This window comes from Ornithorhynchus anatinus, chromosome 10, assembly GCF_004115215.2.
Source record: "Ornithorhynchus anatinus isolate Pmale09 chromosome 10, mOrnAna1.pri.v4, whole genome shotgun sequence".
Lineage (NCBI taxonomy): Eukaryota > Metazoa > Chordata > Mammalia > Monotremata > Ornithorhynchidae > Ornithorhynchus > Ornithorhynchus anatinus.
The window spans coordinates 36,174,963-36,195,308 of NC_041737.1; the positions used below are offsets into that span (position 1 = coordinate 36,174,963).

General features: G+C 51.2%; 1 protein-coding gene across 3 annotated transcripts; it reads left to right on the forward strand.

Moving 5' to 3' along the window:
• Positions 1 to 433: 433 nt before the first annotated feature.
• IFRD1 (interferon related developmental regulator 1) lies at positions 434 to 19,114 on the forward strand. 3 transcript variants are annotated; one of them, XM_029073612.2, is made up of 12 exons: positions 434 to 742; positions 4,094 to 4,198; positions 4,348 to 4,432; positions 5,093 to 5,217; positions 5,748 to 5,905; positions 10,818 to 10,868; positions 10,963 to 11,141; positions 12,019 to 12,127; positions 15,243 to 15,377; positions 16,940 to 17,068; positions 17,408 to 17,503; positions 18,786 to 19,114. In XM_029073612.2, exons 1-12 carry the CDS (start codon positions 664 to 666, stop codon positions 18,873 to 18,875), a joined length of 1,341 nt encoding a protein of 446 aa, XP_028929445.1. In that variant the 5' UTR covers positions 434 to 663; the 3' UTR covers positions 18,876 to 19,114. The 3 variants fall into 3 exon arrangements, with proteins under 3 accessions (XP_028929445.1, XP_028929446.1, XP_028929448.1); XM_029073613.2 differs by lacking the exon at positions 434 to 742 and adding an exon at positions 1,323 to 1,457; XM_029073615.2 differs by lacking the exon at positions 434 to 742 and adding an exon at positions 2,169 to 2,582.
• The last annotated feature ends 1,232 nt before the right edge of the window (positions 19,115 to 20,346 follow it).

A 20,346-nucleotide genomic window follows, 5' to 3' on the forward strand; every position in this document is an offset into this window, starting at 1 on the left:
ATGACCCTGTATCTCCTCCAGCGCTTAGAACAGTGCTCTGCACATAGTGAGCGCTTAACAAATGCCAACATTATTATTATTATTATTATGACCTTGGATCTACCCCAGCGCTTAGGGCAGTGCTTGGCACAGAGTAAACGCTTAACAAATGCCAACATCATTATTATTATGACCTCCGATCTAACCCAGAGCTTAGAGCAGTGCTTGGCACAGAGGAACATTTATTTCTTTATTATTAATTATTATTATTAACGATGATCCTTTCGGTTTGGGCTGGAGGCTGGCTGGGGCGGGGCTTCGGGGGGCGGGGCTTCGGGGGGCGGGGCTTCGGGGGGCGGGGCCAGGGCTCGGGCGGCGCCGATTGGCCAGGACGGCGATGACGCGCGACGGCGGCTCGGCTATATAAGAGGCCGAGGCGGCGCGCGCCCCGCCTTAGCTCCAGCGCTACGGGGAAACATGTATCGATTCCGCTCGCAGCTCTTCACGGGGATTTCTGCTGCCGCCGCCGCCGCCCGCTCCTCCCCCCGCCGCTTCTCGCCTCTGCCGCCGCTGCCCGAAGCCTCGGCCCTCAGCCGCCCGCCGCACGGACGCGTTAGTAAAAAGTGCTGCTCCATCGGCTGATCCTCGCTGAGCCCCGGCTCGGGCGGCACCGGGCGGCCCGCCATGCCGAAGAACAAGAAGCGGAACCCCGCCCGCGGCGGCGGCGGCGGCGGCGGGGCCGGTGCAGCAGGGGCGGCGGCAGGTAAGGGTCGCGCTCGCCGTCGCCCCCGCCGGCCCGTCCTTCCGGTCTGACGGGTCGGGCCCGCGCGGGACGGCGGGAGTCGTAGTTGTCGGCGCCCCGGCCGGCCAAGGGCGCCGTCCTGCCGGGGGACTACATCTCCCGAAATGCATCGGGGCGGCGCGGCCCGCCGGCAGGCCGGGGAGCGGAGGGGCGCGCGGAGCCCGGGCCGCCCGGACCCCTTGGGCGCGCCACTGGAGGGATCGTGGTTCCGCCGGCGGGGGGGGAGGGGGGGCGGCGGTGACGTGGTTTACCTCCCTTTCCCCCTCCAAGATGGAGGCCCCGGGGGACCGTCGCTTCCCCCCGCCCGCGCCTGGCGCCTTCCGTCCTGGCTCCGGGGCCGGGGCCCGGGCCCCCCCGCGCCTGCGCAGGTCGGGCGGCGCGCGCCGGGTCTCGCGCGTCGGCGGCCGGCGGCCCCCCCCACCCCCCACCCCTCCCCCGCCGGCCCGGGCGGCCTCCCTCCCTCCCTCCCTTCCTCCCGTCCCGACAAGCGGCCTTCTCTAGCTACCCGGAGACTCGGGGCGGCTCATCTCTAAAATGGAGTTTCCATCCGCGCCAGCTCCACACGGGACGGGGACTGACCCCGACTCCACACACCCGTTCCGCCCCAGGGCTTGACACGCAGTAAGCCCTTGACGAATGCCCTTACAGAAGGCGCGTGGTAAGCGCTGTGCACAAGGTGAGGGCCCAGTAAAAGCCCTTGCCTGAGCGATTTTTAGGTCCGGGATCTGCGGCGTGGGCAGGGGGCAGTTTTGAACCAACAACCACCGTCGGCACCGGAGCAGCGTCCTGGCCGAAGCCCTGACACGCAATCAGGGGTTTAGAAATGCTTCAGACTTCGCATCCGGCCCCCCGGCCGCCGGTGCTGAAGTTTCCTTTCGGTGGTTGGACTTCCCCAACCTGTAGGGTTAAACTTTAGAAGATGAACCGGTTTGAAAGCTGGAGTGATGTAAACGACTCGTTTGGGATTCCAGATTTTCTTGAAGCCTTCGGAGAGGCAGGGCGAGGTCGTGTTGGGGGGACTTCCCCGATGATGCTCCTAGCTCAGAAATGGTGACGTCTACTCAGCATCCGCTCATCCCAGAGAAGCAGCGTGGCTCAGCAGAAAGAGCCCGGGCTTGGGAGTCGGAGGTCATGAGTTCGAATCCCGGCTCTGCCGCTTGTCAGTTGTGTGACTGGGCAAGTCGCTTCACTTCTCTGAGCCTCAGTTACCTCATCTGTCAAATGGGGATTAACTGTGAGCCTCACGTGGGACAACCTGATGACCCTGGATCTCCCCCAGCGCTTAGAACAGTGCTCGGCACATAGTAAGCGCTTAACAAATATCAACGTTGTTATTATTATCCCCTTGAAGGCCCTTCACTGTTTGGTCTTTTCTTCGCCCCCTCGGGGAGCCCGGGTTTAGGCCAGAGCCTCTCAGAGAATGGTGGCCGTGGATTGCGCTCACTGATTCTGGATGTGCCCGACCTGAAGGTAGTGAGTGTGCGGTCATACGACCCGAAGCCGACCCTGTGGGATTTTTGGCAGACACCTCCAGGACCTAGAGATTTTCTTGACGGATACCCCGATTCTCTCCACCGCCTCAGTTGGCTTCTCTTCCCCAGGCATTGTAAACGTGGTGCCGGTTCCGGGCCGTGAGTCTGGGAAGCGAGAACTGAGGTGGAGGGAGACGGTTTTTAAAGTAAAAATACCAGACGTGAGGGTCGGATACCTTATCGGTCCTGTGTGGGGAGAGCCCAACTGCAAACTGGATGGGCGAGATCCGGCCGTGGTGCTCGTCGCTTACTGCAGTGCTCTGCACGGAGTAAGTACTCAATAAAAGCTACTGATGGATTGTTGAGGCTTGGTCTCAGCAATTGGTGTGACCGGCACTGGACCCTCAGGAACCTCTCCCAGGGCCGACTGGTAGAGGGAGGAGGAGAAGACGAGTTGAGATTCTCCCCAAACATATTAACTTGAGCTTGGGATTCAGACTCCCTAAAGTTCCATTTTGTTGGAGCTGGAGCCACGGCTTGTCGGGAGAGAGGAGGGGCAGGGACCTCTGTAGTTGCCCCATTTCCCCGTCAGATGGAGGTCTGCCTTGACTGCTGTGTTGGTGTCCGCTCTCTGGCCAGAAAAAAAACAGGCAGCTGTTCCTTGAGTATCTGTCTGGGAAACAAAAAATTGGGGGAAAGGTTGGACCAGCCTGTGGCAGATTTGTAGGTGGGACAATAGGGGAATCTCATTACTGTCAAGCATAGCCTAATAGTATTCAACTTGGATTCTTCCCCCCTCATATTCTTGTGTAGGGTGCAGTCTATATTTCCTACACTTTCTCTACCTAGAAGTAACTTCGCAGATTTTTGTGTTTTGTAACACAGAACCCATTTTCTCCTCACTCCTACTCTTAAGATGAGTTCTGTCTCCCTCCCCCTCAAGATGTGTTTCTCTCGGTCGTGGCTCTCCTGACCATCTGTACCATGTTTAGATGTGTTCCAAAGGGCATCTGAGAGAAACAGTGAATTTTAAAGTAGCCAAATTCCCAAAAGCGGCAGCCACTGCAGTACGGCCCGAGCAACAAACAAAACAGAACGTGTGATTACAAGCCAGTGTTTCTGGACCATCTGCAGACTACTTTTCTAGAGAAGCAGCGTGGCTCAGTGGAAAGAGCACGGGCTTCGGAGTCAGAGGTCATGGGTTCGAATCCCAGCTCGGCCACTTGTCAGCTGTGTGACTTTGGGCAAGTCACTTCACTTCTTGGTGCCTCAGTTACCTCATCTGTAAAATGGGGATGAAGACTGTGAGCCCCACGTGGGACAACCTGATTCCCCTGTGTCTACCCCAGTGCTTAGAACAGTGTTCGGCACATAGTAAGCGCTTAACAAATACCAACATTATTATTACCCACAAAATTTGCTAGTTCTGCTCATCAGTTGCCCGTTAATTAGCACATCCCATTCCTTCAGAATGTATTCTGAATATTCTCCATTGTTTGTAAATTCCTCAAGGGCAGGCTTTATGTCTACTTCTTCTTTTGTACTCTCCCAAATGCTTGACACTCAGTAAGCTCTCGATAAATACCATTCATTGATGCTTAAATATACCAGGTCCACTTCTACTTACTTTCCATTCCCATATCTATTGTAGATTTTCTTCACTCTTTTGGGTCAACCTTCCAGGGAGCCCAATAGCCTTTAGGAAGTCTCCTCGGAGTTGGTAGATGACGCTGTGGTACGGAAACTGAACCCCCAGGGACTATTTCCCCAAAGACTGTTGGAGTGTATCACGAGCAAGAGGCCAGAACGCATGTTATTTATGTGTTGTTTGGTTTTTCAGGTGGCCAACCCAGAAATGTGCAGCCTTTCAGTGATGAGGATGCATCAATTGAGACAATGAGCCACTGCAGTGGTTTCAGCGATCCTGCTAGCTTTGCTGAGGACGGTAGGCTTTCCGTGCTAATAGAAATCATTCTCTGAAATCCCCCGGGCCTGATGGTGTCAAATGTTTACTGTGTTCATTCTTTTCCAAATCTCCCAGACCCCCTTGTCCGGTTGAAATAGCGATGCTCATTAATTTTTGTCCCCCATTAGCTCCCGATGCCCTTGATGAAGAAGGAACTCAAGAAGATATAGAGTACAGGTTGAAGGGATTCATTGACCTTACATTCGACAAGAGGTAGGCAGAGGTGTGAAACTGCCAGCTCCCTCTCTGTGGAGTAATTCCCTTTCAGATGGGGCCCAGATCATGGCCTGCGGCCAGAGTCCTTTGCTGTTAGTAATAATTGTGCTGTTTAAGTGCTTACTGTGTACCAATCACTGTACTAAGCGCCGAGGTAGATGCAAGATAATCAGGTCCCACAGGAGACTCAGGGCAGTCTAAGTAGAAGGGAGAGTCCCCAATTTGCAAAGGAGGGAACTGAGCCACCAAGAAGTAACATGATGTGATTTGCCCTGGGTCAGGCAGCAGACAAGTGGCAGAGCTGGGTTTAGAACCCAGCGCCTCTGTCTCTCAGGCCCATGCTCGTTCCACTAGGCCACGTTGCTTGGAGGCATTGCTTTCGGCATATAGGTCCAGGTTTGCTGTTGCCGCCACCAGTTAGCAGACTGGCTTGCATCTGCCTTGCCCTCTGAGTCCAGAGGGGCAGTGTGGGGTCTGGCCTCCTGGAGCATTTGGGGTTGGGGGTGAACTTTGGCTTCTGGAGCTGCCAAGCACCTGCTGGGCCATCTCCAAAACGAATCAAAAGAAAAGAGGCACCCAGAGGCTGAAAAGCATTCGCTTTTGCTCACTGAATCCACTTTAAATCTTTTCAAGTTTGAATTGTTTTATTTTTGACAGTGCGAAGACGAGGCAGGCAGCTCTTGAAGGCCTTAAAAATGCCCTGGTTTCTAAGATGCTTTATGAGTTTATTCTGGAGCGAAGAATGACTTTAACTGATAGCATTGAACGCTGCCTGAAGAAAGGTAATGCCCGTGGTGTGAGTCAGAGGCCTCAGAATCCCAACACAGGGAAGCGAGACTTCTGAATAGCCAAGGACCACATTGAGTCTGACCTTTTCTTTGCAGCTTAGTCACTGGGTGTGCCAAGCTGTTCCCAACCCGAAGCGGAGGGGTGGGTGTGTTCTCTCCTATGCTGAAAATCATTGTGATCATATTTCAAGCGAAACTAGACAATGACAGTGGATTTTGAGCACGGAGAGCCACAGTTTGCTCTGCGAGGAAGCCGGAACTTTGGCTGAGCGGGGCGGAACTTGGGCAAAAAGGTGTTTTTTATGGGTAGATGACTCCCCTAAAGACTTCAGGTGTTGTCAATCCAGTGTGTTTGCTGGGTGCTTTCATTTCACTCCTAGGGTCTCAATTGAGAGCCAAGAGCGTCACGTAGCGTGGTCTTCCACCATTGAAGTCGGAGTCCTGGTTGGTTTGGCTGAGGAAATTTGGGGTCTGTTCCCCCCCACAAATAATACATCACGCTTGCTTCTTTGTGTGCTGTTTAGGCAAGAGTGATGAACAGCGGGCGGCTGCAGGTCTGGCCTGTGCTCTCTGTGTACAGCTGGGGCCCGGGATCGAAAGTGAAGAGGTTTTAAAGACCCTGGGGCCCATCCTAAAGAAAATAATTAGCGATGGAACGGCCACGATCCCGGCTAGACAAGCGGTAAGTCCAGGATTTCCAAAATGCTATTCCAGCCAGTCGTTGGCTGTGGGGGCCGACGTGGGCAGAAATGGAATGTTTTTGTCTACGTTGCTTTCCTCTTTTGTCTTGGGTCCGCTTTGGACATGTGGGATAATTAATAGATTTTTTTCTTCACGTTATTTAGTGTGGAGGGAGCCTTCTAAAGCTGGGGTACAGCCTGAGGTCCCATCAAGGTTTGGTTTAGGAACTCTTCCAGTTGTGACTGACTTGGGCAGCCATACGAGGAGGGCTAAAGTACAGTCCCGTGTGGGGAGTGGAGTGGGATGTCAACAGGAGAGGCTCTCCCTAGCCACAGCCCCCAATTTTCCATATGGGAAGGGAGTGGAAGGGGGAGTGAGTGGAAAGAGAAGGGAATTAGCCCTTCAGGCGGGTTAGCCACATGCTGAAGGCAGATGGGTCAGTGGCCATTGTCCGGCCTTGGGAACTGGCTGAGCAGATCTCAATGGCTTTGGGTGTAGTTCCTGCGTGATACCGACCTGCTCTTGAAATGGGGCTGAATCATTTCGTGACTTTTCTGCCGTGAGCCTGAAGCAGGGCTCTGCTTCACGGTGCTTCAGAACAACCTGGCTCGAGTGGGCATTGGAAACCCAGAGGAACATGTAAATCTTTGCTAAGGAGGGACCGCTGGCTCTCCTTTTCCTTTCTGGTTTATGATGGAAAGGTAGAAACTTGTACCTTGGAGAGCATAAATAGTTTGGACCCAGCTCTCTGCGTGACCTTCCCTTCTGGGCCTTTAACTGCATCCTGGTCAAGTCCACCCTTTTGGGGGTGTTATTCTCCCCCTTTCATGTCTGTTTCCTTTGAGCTCCTTCTCCCTTTCACCATCTCTGGTCCCCTCTCCTTCAAACGTCTCTTGCTCTCTCTTTTTTTTTTTTAATGGTACTTGTTAAACACTGTGTTCTAGACACTAATCTAAGCACGGGGGTAGGTGCAAGGTCATCAAGTTGAACACAGTCCATGTCCCACACAGGGCTCCCGATCTTAATCCCCATTTTACAGATGGGGTAACTGAGGCCCAGAGAAGCTGTGACTTGCCCAAGGTCACACAGCAGGCAAGTGGTGGCGCCAGGATTAGAACTCAGGTCCTCTGGTTCCCGGGCCTGGGCTTTTTCCCCTAGGCCATGCTGCTTCCCTACTACTTGAAGAAAAATGGTCCCCAGTGGGGATAGAGATTGTGAGTCCCAAGTGAGACAGGGACTGTGTCCAACCCGATTTGCCTGTACCCACCCCATTGCTTAGTACAGTGCCTGGCACATAGTAAGCACTTAACAAATAACCATTATTATTCTCTCCTCTGTGGTGTCGGTCAGTGAAAGAGACAGAATCCTAAATTGGTGTTCACCTGGGTTGAGTTGATGTAGTGGGCATCGGTACTTCCACGATGGTCTTCTGGTGCCTGGAAGAAGCCCAGTGGGAAGCCCAGATTGTCCTGCCTGGCAGGATGGAGTGCTTAGGAGACTGGGCATCCCAGTCCTCCAGAGTGCTGGTGGGCGGGGAGGCAAGAAATCAACATAGCAGTGACCCGACTCCAGCTGAGGCCTTGGCTCTCTCTGGAGCCTCGTTGCTGACTGTTCCCCCCGGGCCTGCTGCCACTGGGGATCATCTGTAGTTTATGGAACCCTGGCTACTTGGGGACTTGGGGGTTTTCTTGCTGCAGGGGCAGTAGGGGAGTAAGCCCGACTCAAAGTTTTAAGGAGGAAGGTAACTGCTTCAAAGTTGTTAGGTAACCAACTGTTCCTTCCTGTGACTTTGGGGGCGATCTCTGCCCTGGGTCTTTTGCCGTACATGGCTCTGGGGACACTTGGAAGGAGCCTGGCAGTGCCTGGGGAATTCAGGAGCCGCTGGGCCAGGGGTGGACAGGTACTTTAGCCTTAGGGACATTTGCGGCCTGGAGGCAGGTGATGGGCTATATATGTGGAGTCCGCCCAGCCACCAAGGTTTAAACGGCCAGAGTGCTGCGGTTTCTACCTACAGCGGCTCCTGCCAGGCCCGGAGCTGGCCGCGGAAGCGGTCAGTGGTCCTTACAGGGTACTGTTCTGGACTCGGTGTGCCAGGGGCCGCTCTCTATGTCTGCCTCTTAGTTGGGGCCCGGCGGAGGCTGCCATGGGCAGAAGCTACTGGCTGAGATGTGGCCCTCGGGCCTGGCTTGGCCTGATTCATTCATTCATTCAGTAGTATTTATTGAGCGCTTACTATGTGCAGAGCACTGAACTAAGCTCTTGAAATGTACAGATCGGCAACATAGAGACAGTCCCTGCCCTTTGACGGGCTTACAGTCTAATCGGGGGAGACAGGCAGACAAGAACAATGGCAATAAATAGAGTCAAGGGGAAGATCATCTCATAAAAACAGTGGCAAATAAATAGAATCAGGGTGATGTACATCTCATTAAACAAAATAAATAGGGTGATGAAGATACAGTTGAGCGGACGAGTACAGTGCTGAGGGAGTGGGACGGGGGAGGAGGAGAGGGAAAGGGGGGAGAAGAGGGTTTAGCTGTGGAGAGGTGAAGGTGGGGGCTAGAGGGAGCAGAGGAAAAAAGGGGGAGCTCAGTCTGGGAAGGCCTCTTGGAGGAGGTGAGCTTTAAGTAGAGATTTGAAGAGGGGAAGAGAATTAGATTGTCAGAGGTGAGGAGGGAGGGCATTCCAGGACCACGGGAGGACGTGGCCCAGGGGTCGATGGGATAGGTGAGACCGAGGGACAGTGAGGAGGTGGGCGGCAGAGGAGTGGAGCGTGCGGGGTGGGCGGTAGAAAGAGGGAAGGGAGGAGAGGTAGGAAGGGGCAAGGTAATGGAGAGCCTTGAAGCCTAGAGTGAGGAGTTTTTGTTTGGAGCGGAGGTTGATAGGCAACCACTGGAGGTGTTTAAGAAGGGGAGTGACAGGCCCAGATTGTTTCTGCGGGAAGATGAGCCGGGCAGCGGAGTGAAGAATAGACTGAAGCGGGGCGAGAGAGGAGGAAGGGAGATCAGAGAGAAGGCTGACACGGTAGTCTAGCAAGGATATAACGATAGCCCGTAGCAGTAAGGTAGCCGTTTGGGTGGAGAGGAAAGGGCGGATCTTGGCAATATTGTAAAGGTGAAACCGGCAGGTCTTGGTAACGGATCGGGTGTGTGGGGTGAACAAGAGAGCCGAGTCAAAGATAACACCCAGGTTGTGGGCCTGAGAGACGGGAAGGATGGTCCTACCATCCACGGTGATAGGGAAGTCTGGGAGAGGACCGGGCTTGGGAGCTCAGTTTTGGTCATGTTAAGTGTTAGGTGGCAGGCAGACATCCAGGTGGAGACGTCCTGGAGGCAGGAGGGGATGCGAGCCAGAAGGGAGGGGGAGAGGACAGGGGCAGAGATGTAGATCTGCGTAGAGATGGTAGTCAAAGCCGTGAGAGCGGATGAGTTCACCGAGGGAATGAGTGTAAATGGAGAACAGAAGAGGGCCAAGAACTGACCCTTGGGGAACACCAACAGTTAAAAGATGGGAGGGGGAGGAGGCGCCTGCAAAGGAGATCGAGAATGACCAGCCAGAGAGATGAGGAGAACCGGGAGAGGACGGAGTCCGTGAAGCCAAGGTGAGATAAGGTGTGGAGGAGGAGGGGATGGTCGACAGTGTCAAAGGCAGCTGAGAGGTCGAGGAGGATTAGAATGGAGTAGGAGCCATTGGCTTTGGCAAGAAGGAGGTCACGGGTGACCTTAGAGAGAGCAGTCTCGGTAGAGTGGAGGGGACGGAAGCCAGATTGAAGGGGGTCCAGGAGAGAATGGGAGTTAAGGAATTCTAAGCAGCGAGTGTAGACGACTCGTTCTAGGATTTTGGAAAGGAAGGGTAGTAGGGAGATAGGGTGATAACTGGAAGGGGAAGTGGGGTCGAGAGAGAGGGCCTGATCTTGCCCGCATCTTCCCTGGCTCATTCCGAATATGTCTGTGGGGCCGGCATGCGATCTGCTCTCGGCTCCTCCCTTTCTGTTCTCAGACACTCAGCTCAGGAATAGGAACAGGAGACCCTCAAACCTCCTCCTGGCAACTAGACAGCCTCTCAAGAGGAGCGAGCTGCCGTTATTCTGATTCTGGCTCCATCAAGAGAAACTGTCCCCAGCCCAGGAATACTGCCTCTCCTACCTCTCTGCTGTTTGCCTGTCGGGCTTCAGAGGAACAGCCAATGAGAGAGCCAAAATGAGGTTTCAGTAGCCACATAAATGCAGGAACGTGAACTTAGCCTTATGGTTAACAGTGTTGCCATTCTTGACACTGCTGTGTTGGAGTCTGTTAAGTGCTTGAAAGCCGTACTCTACAAGGAGTGGAAAGGAGCATCGGGGGGATTGGAGACAGGTGATATGTGAATTCCCCCAAGTTGTTAGTCATCCTTGGGGGTGGTGAGCTTTGGTGCTTATTTCCTACAGAAGCCTTCAGCAAGGCACTTCAATGAGCCCCAGCAGTCATGAAAATACAAGCTGTTTCAAATTGGGGCTGGTTACTGGAGTTTGGGAGTAGAGTTGGGGGGTAAAGGGATTCTTGACCTTGATCCTAAGTGGAATTTAAAACAGTGGAGCTTTTATTGCTTGGATCGTCTGAAAAGGGGGAAAAGAATAACTAAATAAGTTTGACAGTTAGTGTTGGTAAGAGTAATGTGGCCCCAGAAGAGTGAATACAGGCTTACCCTGCACACCACCAGAGCCCAGCCAGCAGGCCAGTGAGGTAGTATGACCAAGGTGGGCCCAGAAAGGTACTTGCCAGCTGCAGCCCAAATGGTCACAAGGAAATAGAGGCATTTGAAACCTGCTTTTGGCAGTTTTCTGCTGTAATTAAAAGTTGGTACGTTTAGATTGGAGCAGAATCAGAAATGAGAGTATTAAACGGTGACTTGATGTGTTTCTCTTCTGCATTTAGTGTGTAACCTGCTTTGGGGTTTGCTGTTTTATTGCCATGGATGACATCACGGTAAGGATGAAACTCTGTGGCTCATTTATATATTGGATTATTATAAAAAGCACTAGAAATGCGTCCTCTCACTGTGTCTTGTTTTCTGAACTAGGAGCTGTATTTAACTATGGAGTGCTTGGAAAATATCTTCACCAAGTCCTACCCCAAAGAGAAAGACTGCAACGGCATTTGCAGCTCTCCCAACACGGCGCTTCATATCAGCGCTCTGCTCGCGTGGACGTTGCTTTTGACCATCTGCCCCATTAATGAAGTGAAGAAGAAGCTTGAAATGTGTGTTCTTGCCCTTTCACCTTGATTTCCTTTTCAAAGGGCAGGAGCCACCCTGAGCGGCCCAGCTGGAACAGCACTGTCCCGAAAATGGCCCTGTAGGGTCCAAGGAGCTTGAGCTTGAGCACTGGGGCTTCTTCCTCTGGGCTCACAGCCCCCTCTGCGCTCTTCAAGCCTGAATGTCCAGCTGACGCTCCTCTTCCGGGGTCCGCGAACCTGCTGTGCATCTTCTCCCTGACCCCATTCCTTCCTAGGCCCCGGAACCCAGGCAACCGCTTCTCCCACTTCACCCCCTTTCCAGGCCCCTCCCCTTCTGGTGGCGGGTTTTGCAGAAGCAGCTGCAGCTGGAGAAAGGTCCAGAAATGAGGGTGGCGGTAGAAGTGGAACTGGCACTGATGCCTGCATCAGCACTATCGCATTGAAGGCTGTGGCCTCGCTTCAATCTAACCCTGGAAGATAAGAGATTCCGTAGCCTCCAGCAGTCCAGAGACCAGACTGGGGGACTCTGGAAGTCTATCCCTTCTCCCACCCCCACCCCCAGGATGGCCTTCTGGTTTTTCTGTAGGACAGATATATGCCTTTTTTGTTTGCTTTGACCAGGACCAAGTGCATCCAGCACAGCGCAGTGGCCCTGGAACCTGTTAGGGGGATCATTGCTGGGGCAGAAAGACGTGGGGGCTTTGCCTCAGCCTTTACTGCTGTAACACCTCCACCGACGGGAGGCATCGCAGGCCTCGAGAGCACGGGATTCGGGAACCCAGGGGAATTTCCCAGGCAGGAGTTTGTTGTTGTTATTTGTTGGGGCTCCTCCCAACTAGAGGATGAGAAAAGGGCTTGCACTGGTCAGGCGGTAACAGTATCCTATTGTTGTATCTTCTAGGCATTTGCACAAACTCCCAGGCCTGCTTGCTTGTGATGATGTTAACATGAGAATTGCTGCTGGAGAAACCTTGGCCCTTCTCTTTGAACTGGCAAGAGGGACAGACAGTGTAAGTACGGTGACCTGAGAAGCAGCATGTATTGGGAAGATCTTTCTTTTAACTCTAATTGTTCACATCAAACTCCCCGTCATCCAGCGATATCTGTCTATCTGCTTCAGTTGAGAATGGCGGTCCCAAAACGTTTCTCAGAACCCCCCATATCCCTGCATTGGGGCACCATTTAGATCCAGAGCAGGAAGGGGTGGTGTCCGAGGTGGAAATTTCAGCTGCACAGCTGCAGAGGTTACTCTGGATCATCACCACCACCACCGGTCCACCAAACCTATGCTGGGTTCAGCGCCCGGAGGCCCGGGCGCAGCTGGCTGCCGGAGCCACCCAGGCCGGCTCATCGGGAGGAGGGGAGGAAGAAGGGTAGGAGACACTTGGGGGAAGAACCAGGGGAGCTTTGGACGTGGGGAGGCAGTTGGGGCAGGAAATCATAGCTTCCAAGTCAGGCTATTAGCCCAGTTCTGGTCCTGGGGTCAAAGAAATGGTTAAGTCTGTTCCCTCTGGGACGTGGGTAGGTAAATGTCCAACTCTCACAGACCACTTTGGTGGGGGTTCCTGGATCCACACCTTCAACTTTTTAGCTACACGTACACATCCCCAAAGGCAAACTCATCTGTCAGCAGCATCTCCTTCCAGAAGAGTAATCATATGTTCTCTAAGGCCATGTGATGACAACAACCAAGTCATGGGATGGTGTTTAGAAGCCATAATTTGGGGACCAGGGTGTTTCTGGAGGAAATTATTTTTGTGTGAGCCAAGTATATCTTTCAGCCAGGGAAGTAACCCAGAAACAAGGGCTTCCGATTTCCTTTCTAAGGCATTTATCCCATAAATGGCATGTTAGGGCAGCATCCCTGTGAGTTAGCTTGGAAGAAGTTGAATTTGTAGAGCACATTTTATTTTCCGAAGTTGTTTTTCATTACTTCCTCCTCACAGAGTCCTTGTGAGGTTGCGAGCAGCAGGTTGTACCTTCTCCCATTTTGTAGATGAGAGCACCTAATTTCCTCTTCTGTAAAATGGGGATTCAGTACCTGTTCTCTCTTCTCCTTGGGCTGAGCCCCTTGAGGAATAAAGCCCGTGTCCAACCTGATTATCTTGGATCTGCCCCTGTGCTTGCTGTCATGCTTGGTGCAGGGTAAACATTTAACAGAGCCCTCAATTATTATCATTATCATTTTGAGAACAGTGAAAGTGGTAATTTCAAGATGACCAGGGAGCTCACTTGGAGGAGAAAAGTGGTTTTTCACAGGAGGGAAAGCAGTATTCTCCCAGCTGCCTAAAAACAAAATGCTTCTTGGGATGAGGTCAGAGTCGAAACTTGTCTGTCCACATCCCAGCTCAGCTACCTGAAGTGTGACTCACTGCTTCCAACTCAGTGCTTTCTCTGTCACTGAGCAGGGTTAGCGTAAGCAGTGTGTCCAAAAGGCAGAAGCTTGTAAATGCCATGGTACCTGTAGTTGAGAATTTCGTAAGCAGCGTCTTGGAAGTCCTTGGACATCCTGGAAGTCCCAAGTGAGTCGCTCCCCAAGCTGGCAGATATGATTCATGAACGTTGTTCAGTCGAGGGCTCGAAACCGTGCCTTTATTCTCGCCTTGATGCTCTCCTTTTGTTGCCCATCGAGGTAGTTTCTCGTGATCACTCTTGATCTGACTGAATGGGAAAATATTTGGAAAGTACTTGCATATAGGGGGGCCTGATTCTTAGGCAGCAATTCCTGACCCCTAAGAGGAAGCCAAGTTTTCTGTGATCCCTTTATTTAGATGTTTAAATATTTAGATATTGGAGTGATTCCTGGTCACTTGGGGGGAGATGACAGTTGATGAAGGGAGTCTAAACATTATGACTTCTAATTTAAAGAACTTATCTACAAGGGGTGGCAGAAGTAATAAAGCATCCATATTTCTAACTAGCAGAAGGAGACAAAGGTAAACCACTTCCGTATTATTTACCAAGGAAACTATGGATGAAATTCATAAAGTCACTATGGATCGGAAACAGATTGATGGCATTTGATGATGATTTCTAAGTGTAATTCCAACAAAATTTGCACGGAATATGCCTCCGTCCTTGGCAAGTGTGAAGCTGCTTTCCCAATTTGCTGTCTTGCAGTGCTCCGAAGGCACCTTACACCTGGTTGTAAAATGCACTGTAGCCCAGAGTCCTTAGGGGCTAAAGAGGTAGTCGTCAGAGAGCCAGACCCGGGCTTCAGGCAGGATGAGGGAAGGATCCCCGGTCTAAGGCCAGGATCTCCTGTGCGAGGCTGGATGGAGTTAGACAACAGAAGCTCCTTGTTGTGATTTGGGCTTGGGAATGTCATCTTTATCAGCTTTTGGGTTTTCTTAACATCTCAATGCCCAACTTGAGTTAAACTGGCCCTGTCAGAACTCCTCCCCACTTGAATTCCAGACCCCAACTTTCCCAACAGAGGTCCGAGAGCTGATTTTTTTTTAATTCTTGGGATGCCCGATCAAGCTGCTCCTCTGACTTAGCTTCAGAGATCTATAGATCCAACGATGGGGAGCTCCCGGTTCTGTGACCTGTGACGAGATGTGGTAGGAATTCTTCACTTTCTGTTTAGTTGCGTTCAAAGTGTTCTGCTCAGGTGGGCATGATTTTTCTTTGCGCTCAACCCAGTGCACACACATCTTGGCTTGTTCAAGTCACTGTGTGATAGCCAGTGCCCTGTGGGTTTCCAGTGCCCACATGCTCATCTGGTGAGGGGGCATTTGAATGTATCATGGCCTCTGTGGTCATCACTGCAGGATTTAGTTCCTTCCAGCCAGGATGGGCAGTAATGTCCTCTTTGAGCCTCCGACTAGAGGCTGTCACACAGCCATTGAAGCTATTACTGTCCCTCATCTGAGCAAAATCTTATATGAAGCCTCCACAAAAAACTCAGGAAGGTCCCCGAGCAGTGTCAGCAAGGGCAGCGGCAACCCATACAGCCCAGTTATCGACTGTGGGTTCACCAGACCCGCAGAGGCTTAGTATCCTGATGGAGATGGTGGGCCGGGGGTGGGAAACAGAGCCCGCTACCCAGTGGAAAAGCCTACCCCATCATCTCTTGGAGCAGATAAAGGTCAAAGGTTTCAGGCCAACCCTTCTCTTTGCCAGGACTTTTTTTATGAAGACATGGAGCCGTTGACGCAGACGCTCCGAGCTTTGGCCACAGATGGGAACAAGCACAGGGCCAAGGTTGACAAGAGAAAGCAGCGCTCTGTCTTCAGGGATGTCCTGAGAGCCGTGGAGGTAAGTGGGGAGAGTCCTGGGGGAAGGGCTCCAACCGAGTTGTCTTTGAGAGTTTCCTCTGCATATTCATTCAGTTAGGGCAAGCTTAAGGCTAAGTCAGTAATCTGGAATTCCCAGTCACTCAGAGCTGAGAACCTCCAGTGTGGAGAGCACTACGCACCGAGTACTTGAGAGAGCAAGAGGTAAAACACAGCCCCTACCCTCCAGTTGCTTGCACTGTAATCGGTGGTCAGAAGTCCAGTGGTTTTTCAATATGTCGAACGGTGAAGTTCCAAAGTTCTTGACTAGTGGGGCAGGACTTTTTCTTCAGTGGATCAGAGGCCAAGCATCAACTTCCTCTTGGCGGCCTCGCGGCATCCATTTAGTCTAGAAAAAGCAGAGCTAGTTTGGCCACCTTAGGCCGGGTGCTAGCCCCCAAGATTTCATTCTAGGAGACTTTATTTTGCCTGTGTGGAAGTGCGTGGGGGAGAAGGAGGGGGAGAGAGAGATCCAGGTGCCGGGCATTTTTTTCTTCTATGACCAAAATGGAGGGTGGCTTTTGACTTTTTTTTTATGGTTAATTAAGAACCAAGTGCTAGGTTAGAATCAACCATGTGATGTACTATCAATAGAGCTGGGGTAAAGTTAACGAGCAGATTTTGCAGTTTACCCTAGACAGGTGTGATTTGCCACTTCAGGTGTGTTTCCAGTCAGCTGTGAGCAGTGAAATGGTTTCTAGCCAGTTTTAGTTGAATGTGATTGGTGGGCAAGTAAGGCCTACTGGAACCTGCATGATGATGATGATGATGATGATGTTTTTTGTTAAGAGCTTACTATGTGCCAAGCACTGTTCTAAGCTCTGGGTTAGATCCACGGTAGCCAGGTTGTCCCACGTGGGGCTCACAGTCTTAATCCCCATTTTACAGATGAGGTAACTGAGACACAGAGAAGTGAAGTGGCTTTCCCAGGGTCACAGAGCAGACAAGTGGTTTAGCCAGGATTAGAACCCACGTCCTCTGACTCCCAAGCCCGTGCTCTATCCACTAGGCCATACTGCTCATCAGGAGCCTAATGTTGCCCCATTCCAAAGTTGCCTTCTCGATCCTCCTCCTCCTTGCCACCCAATCGGATGCACTGCAGATAGGCCGTTGGCAGCTTTTTGGGTGTCCCAAGCCTAAGGTCTGGCAGCGGTAGGAGGATTGGGGCTGGCCTCTCGGAGTTGGGCTCTACTCTGCCAATCACCCTCTGCCACCTTCCAACATTGAGCTTCCCTGTAAGGGGGAGGGGGGTTCCTAAACAAGTTGCCAGGTGCTCTCAGTCTGAGTACCCAAAGGTCTTTGTTCAGGTCCTTTTCTTAAACAATCGCCTGCCTGCAATCAGTCAGCGGCTGTGACTTTTGCTTTCATTTTACATCTTTAAGCACCTGCAACAGTGGGGCTCTGCGTTAAGTAGGGGCACACTCAGGTGCTCAGTACAGCACTGCTTGCTGTAGGCATCCAGTACACAGTCGGTGCTCGGAAGGTAGTATCGGCGGTGATGATCTAGGTCAGCTGTTTCAGAGTGGTCCTTTCCATCTTCAACAGGAACGCGATTTTCCAACAGAAACTGTTAAATTTGGGCCTGAGCGGATGTACATTGACTGCTGGGTCAAAAAACACACATATGACACCTTTAAGGAGGTGCTGGGATCAGGAATGCAGTATCATCTGCAGGTAAGTTGTCTCTTGGCGTGTCTCCCTACCTTTTTTTGGATTGACTGAATTTCTTGGCATGCCTAGGTTGTGTCAGAGTACTTTGTGTACTGGGGAATAGTAGCCTTTTTTGTAAACTCGAGGACAAAATAGTTTTGACGATGGGGAGTTTTTGCTCAGTGAAACTTCTGGAATACCGAATGCAGTCACGGCAAGCTTTCACAAGCAACCACAAAGGAGAAGAGTTTGCAGGAACTGACATAATTGAAAGACCATTTGTATTTATGTATTGCTACTTATTCTTGCTCTGCCCTTAGAGCTTAATGCGGACCTGTGATTGTTGATTTCTTTCTCCATCAGTCGAATGAGTTCCTCCGGAATGTATTTGAACTTGGCCCCCCCGTGATGCTCGACGCGGCAGCTCTGAAAACCATGAAGATTTCCCGCTTTGAGAGGGTAGGGATTGGCCTGTGGGCTACTGCGTGTTGAGCGGTGACCAGTGCTGTGGTAGGGCCGTGGGCCCCTAAGGCCCGTTGCAAGAGCAGGCACCTAGCCAAAGGCTGGAAGCGCTTCCCTCTTGCAGCAGATCTCCTCTCCTCCTGAGTCTTCTGAATTTCATCAGCCCTTAGGTCTGACAGGCATATCTCCCTTTCTCTCCCTCTCCCTTCATCCCTCTCCCTCCCTCTCTTTTCTTCTCTATTCCTGTCCCTCCTCTATGGCATGGATAGAGCACGGGCCTGGGAGTCAGAAGTCATGAGTTCTAATACCAGCTCTGCCACTTGTCTGCTTGGGCAAGTCACTTCACTTCTCTGGGCCTCCATTATCTAATCTGTAAAATGGGGATTGAGACTGTGAGCCCCATGTGGGAAAGGGACTGTGTCCAACCTGATTAACTCAGGTACATAGTAGGTGCTTAATAAGTAACAGAATTATTATTATTCCCCCTGCCAAAGCTTCCAGGTCACTCTTTTGCCCAGAATTAATAGGAGGGAGGAAGGATGGGTGGATGCTCAGTCATAGCTGGCGTGTCCATGGGAAGGGGCTAGTCAGGGCAGCAGAGCCCTCTCTGCCACTCTGGGGTGTGGGGCAGGCTTCACTACTAGAATGGATGGCGCCACCCCTCACTTTCCACTTGAGTTTGGGGGTGAGAGCAAGAAGTGGAAAGTGAGCCTGGTTTTAAGGTCAAGCGCATTTTGAGAAAGGGAGACCTAGAACCTTCAAATCCATTCTTTCCAGGCAGTTTGGTTTCAGACACAGTGAAGCTATGACTACTGCTATGCTACTACTGCTATGACTACTATGGGTTCGAATCCCGGCTCTGCCACTTGTCAGCTGTGTGACTGTGGGCAAGTCACTTAATTTCTCTGTGCCTCAGTTACCTCATCTGTAAAATGGGGATTAAGACTGTGAGCCCCACGTGGGACAACCTGATTCCCCTGTGTCTCCCCCAGCGCTTAGAACACTGTTCTGCACATAGTAAGCACTTAGCAAATACCAACATCATTATTATTATTATTACTGGTCATGTTGGAAGTATTGGCAGGAAGCCAAAATGATTGCAAAAATTGGCTAGCATCACCAACCCATTATCTAGTAAAAGTGTGGGTGTTTGTTAAATGTCAAACTTCATCTGTGTGTTATGGTAGCTCATTTTGTTATGGAAGCTGACCGAGTGGGAAGTCCCGAGTCCTGGGCCAGTGTGACCAGCTCCTAACTCGCATTGTGTGTTACCTTTCAGCATTTGTACAATTCGGCTGCTTTCAAAGCACGGACAAAGGCCAGGAGCAAGTGTCGGGACAAGAGAGCGGACGTGGGGGAGTTCTTCTAGGATTTCACGCTTGCCATCAACAGCTGGAGACCACTCACTTCCTCGTTGCTGATTCCTGATCTAACTACCACTTGTGTGACTGCTAAAATATTTCAGAGTTTTTAATCTTAGCTAACCTTTATAACAAGGTTTGATTTCCTGACACCGTGGAATGCGCATTATTTGCAGGTGTGAATTCTAATTATTGATGCTTCTTTGTACATAGAATTACTAGCCTTTAATAAAGTCAATCGAAAGAATCCAGTTTGTATATTGGGTCGGGCCTGTCGCCGGGTGGAGAACGATGGTGAACCGTCCCTATTGGGATTCGTGCTGGAGACCTGGCAGCCTATGCATTTCCTGCACCAATAATCCTGCCACCAGGAATGTTAACAGGCTCGCCTGGGTCTGCCCCTGTGAATATAGCTGAGCCCTAAGAAAGCAGGGTGGCCTAATGGATAGAGCACGGGCCTGGGAATCAAGGGACCTGGGTTTTAATCCTGGCTCTGCCACGTATCTGCTGTGACCTCGGGTAAGTCACTTTTCTGTGCCTGTTAGTGGAAATTAATACTGTAAACTCCATGTGGGACAAGGACTGTGTCCAATCTGATTAGCATGTATCTACCCCAGTGTTTAGAATGGTGCCTAGCACATAGTACTAATACCATTTTAAGAAAAAAAGAGGGCAAGCCTGCCTTCGGTTTTTGAAAAATGACTGTTTTCTCCTTGAGCGGAACGTAATAGTCTTAATGGTAAATTGGCAGCCTGAACCACAAGGAATTGCAGTTTGTGACCTTTCGGGAGTGTATAGTGGTATAATGAGTTTCCTGGGGCAAAGAGCACTTGATTTACCACCAAAAGCAATTCTGATTTTTTTTAATCTGCTGTAGAAGACTTCGTGCTTGGTTGTAAATAAAGAGCTCTTCACCCTGAAGTTGTTTTCAAGTGAGGCAGTACTCCATTTACCCAGAAGAGCGGTTCAAAATGTTCCCCTACAAATCAGTCGATTTATCAAGTGCTTACTATATGCAAAGCATTTGGGAGAGAACAATACAGAATTAGCAGGCGCATTTCCCTGCCCATAATGAGTTTACGGTCCAGAGGGGGAGATGGACAATATGAAAAAGTTATTTATAGTATATGATTCAAAGATATGTATGTAAGTGCTGTGGGGTTGGGGACAGGGAGAATATCAAGTGTCCCAAGGTAGCATAAGGATACCATGGTCTGTGGAACTGAGGATTAGCTGCCCCAGCTCCTGCCTGGCACCCCTGGGGGGCTGTACCTGGAAGAAATGTCAACTCCAAAAAATGCCCATCCTGACACTTTGGGGCCAAATAGTTTGAGGGGTAAGGAAAGGATACTTTTCAGAAGGTCAGTGATTCAATCATTCAATTGTATTTATTGAGCGCTTACTGTGTGCAGAGCACTGTACTAAGCACTTGGAAAGTACAATTCAGCAACAAAAAGAGAGAATCCCTGCCCACAACGA

What these genes read in the sequence shown, in the direction of transcription:
- IFRD1 (XM_029073612.2), top strand. Translation starts at nt 664, where the DNA reads ATGCCGAAGAACAAGAAGCGGAACCCCGCCCGCGGCGGCGGCGGCGGC. An exon ending in GTGAAGAAGAAGCTTGAAAT is followed by an intron (nt 11,142 to 12,018) that starts GTGTGTTCTTGC and finishes TGTATCTTCTAG; the next exon opens with GCATTTGCACAAACTCCCAG. An exon ending in ATGTCCTGAGAGCCGTGGAG is followed by an intron (nt 15,378 to 16,939) that starts GTAAGTGGGGAG and finishes CATCTTCAACAG; the next exon opens with GAACGCGATTTTCCAACAGA.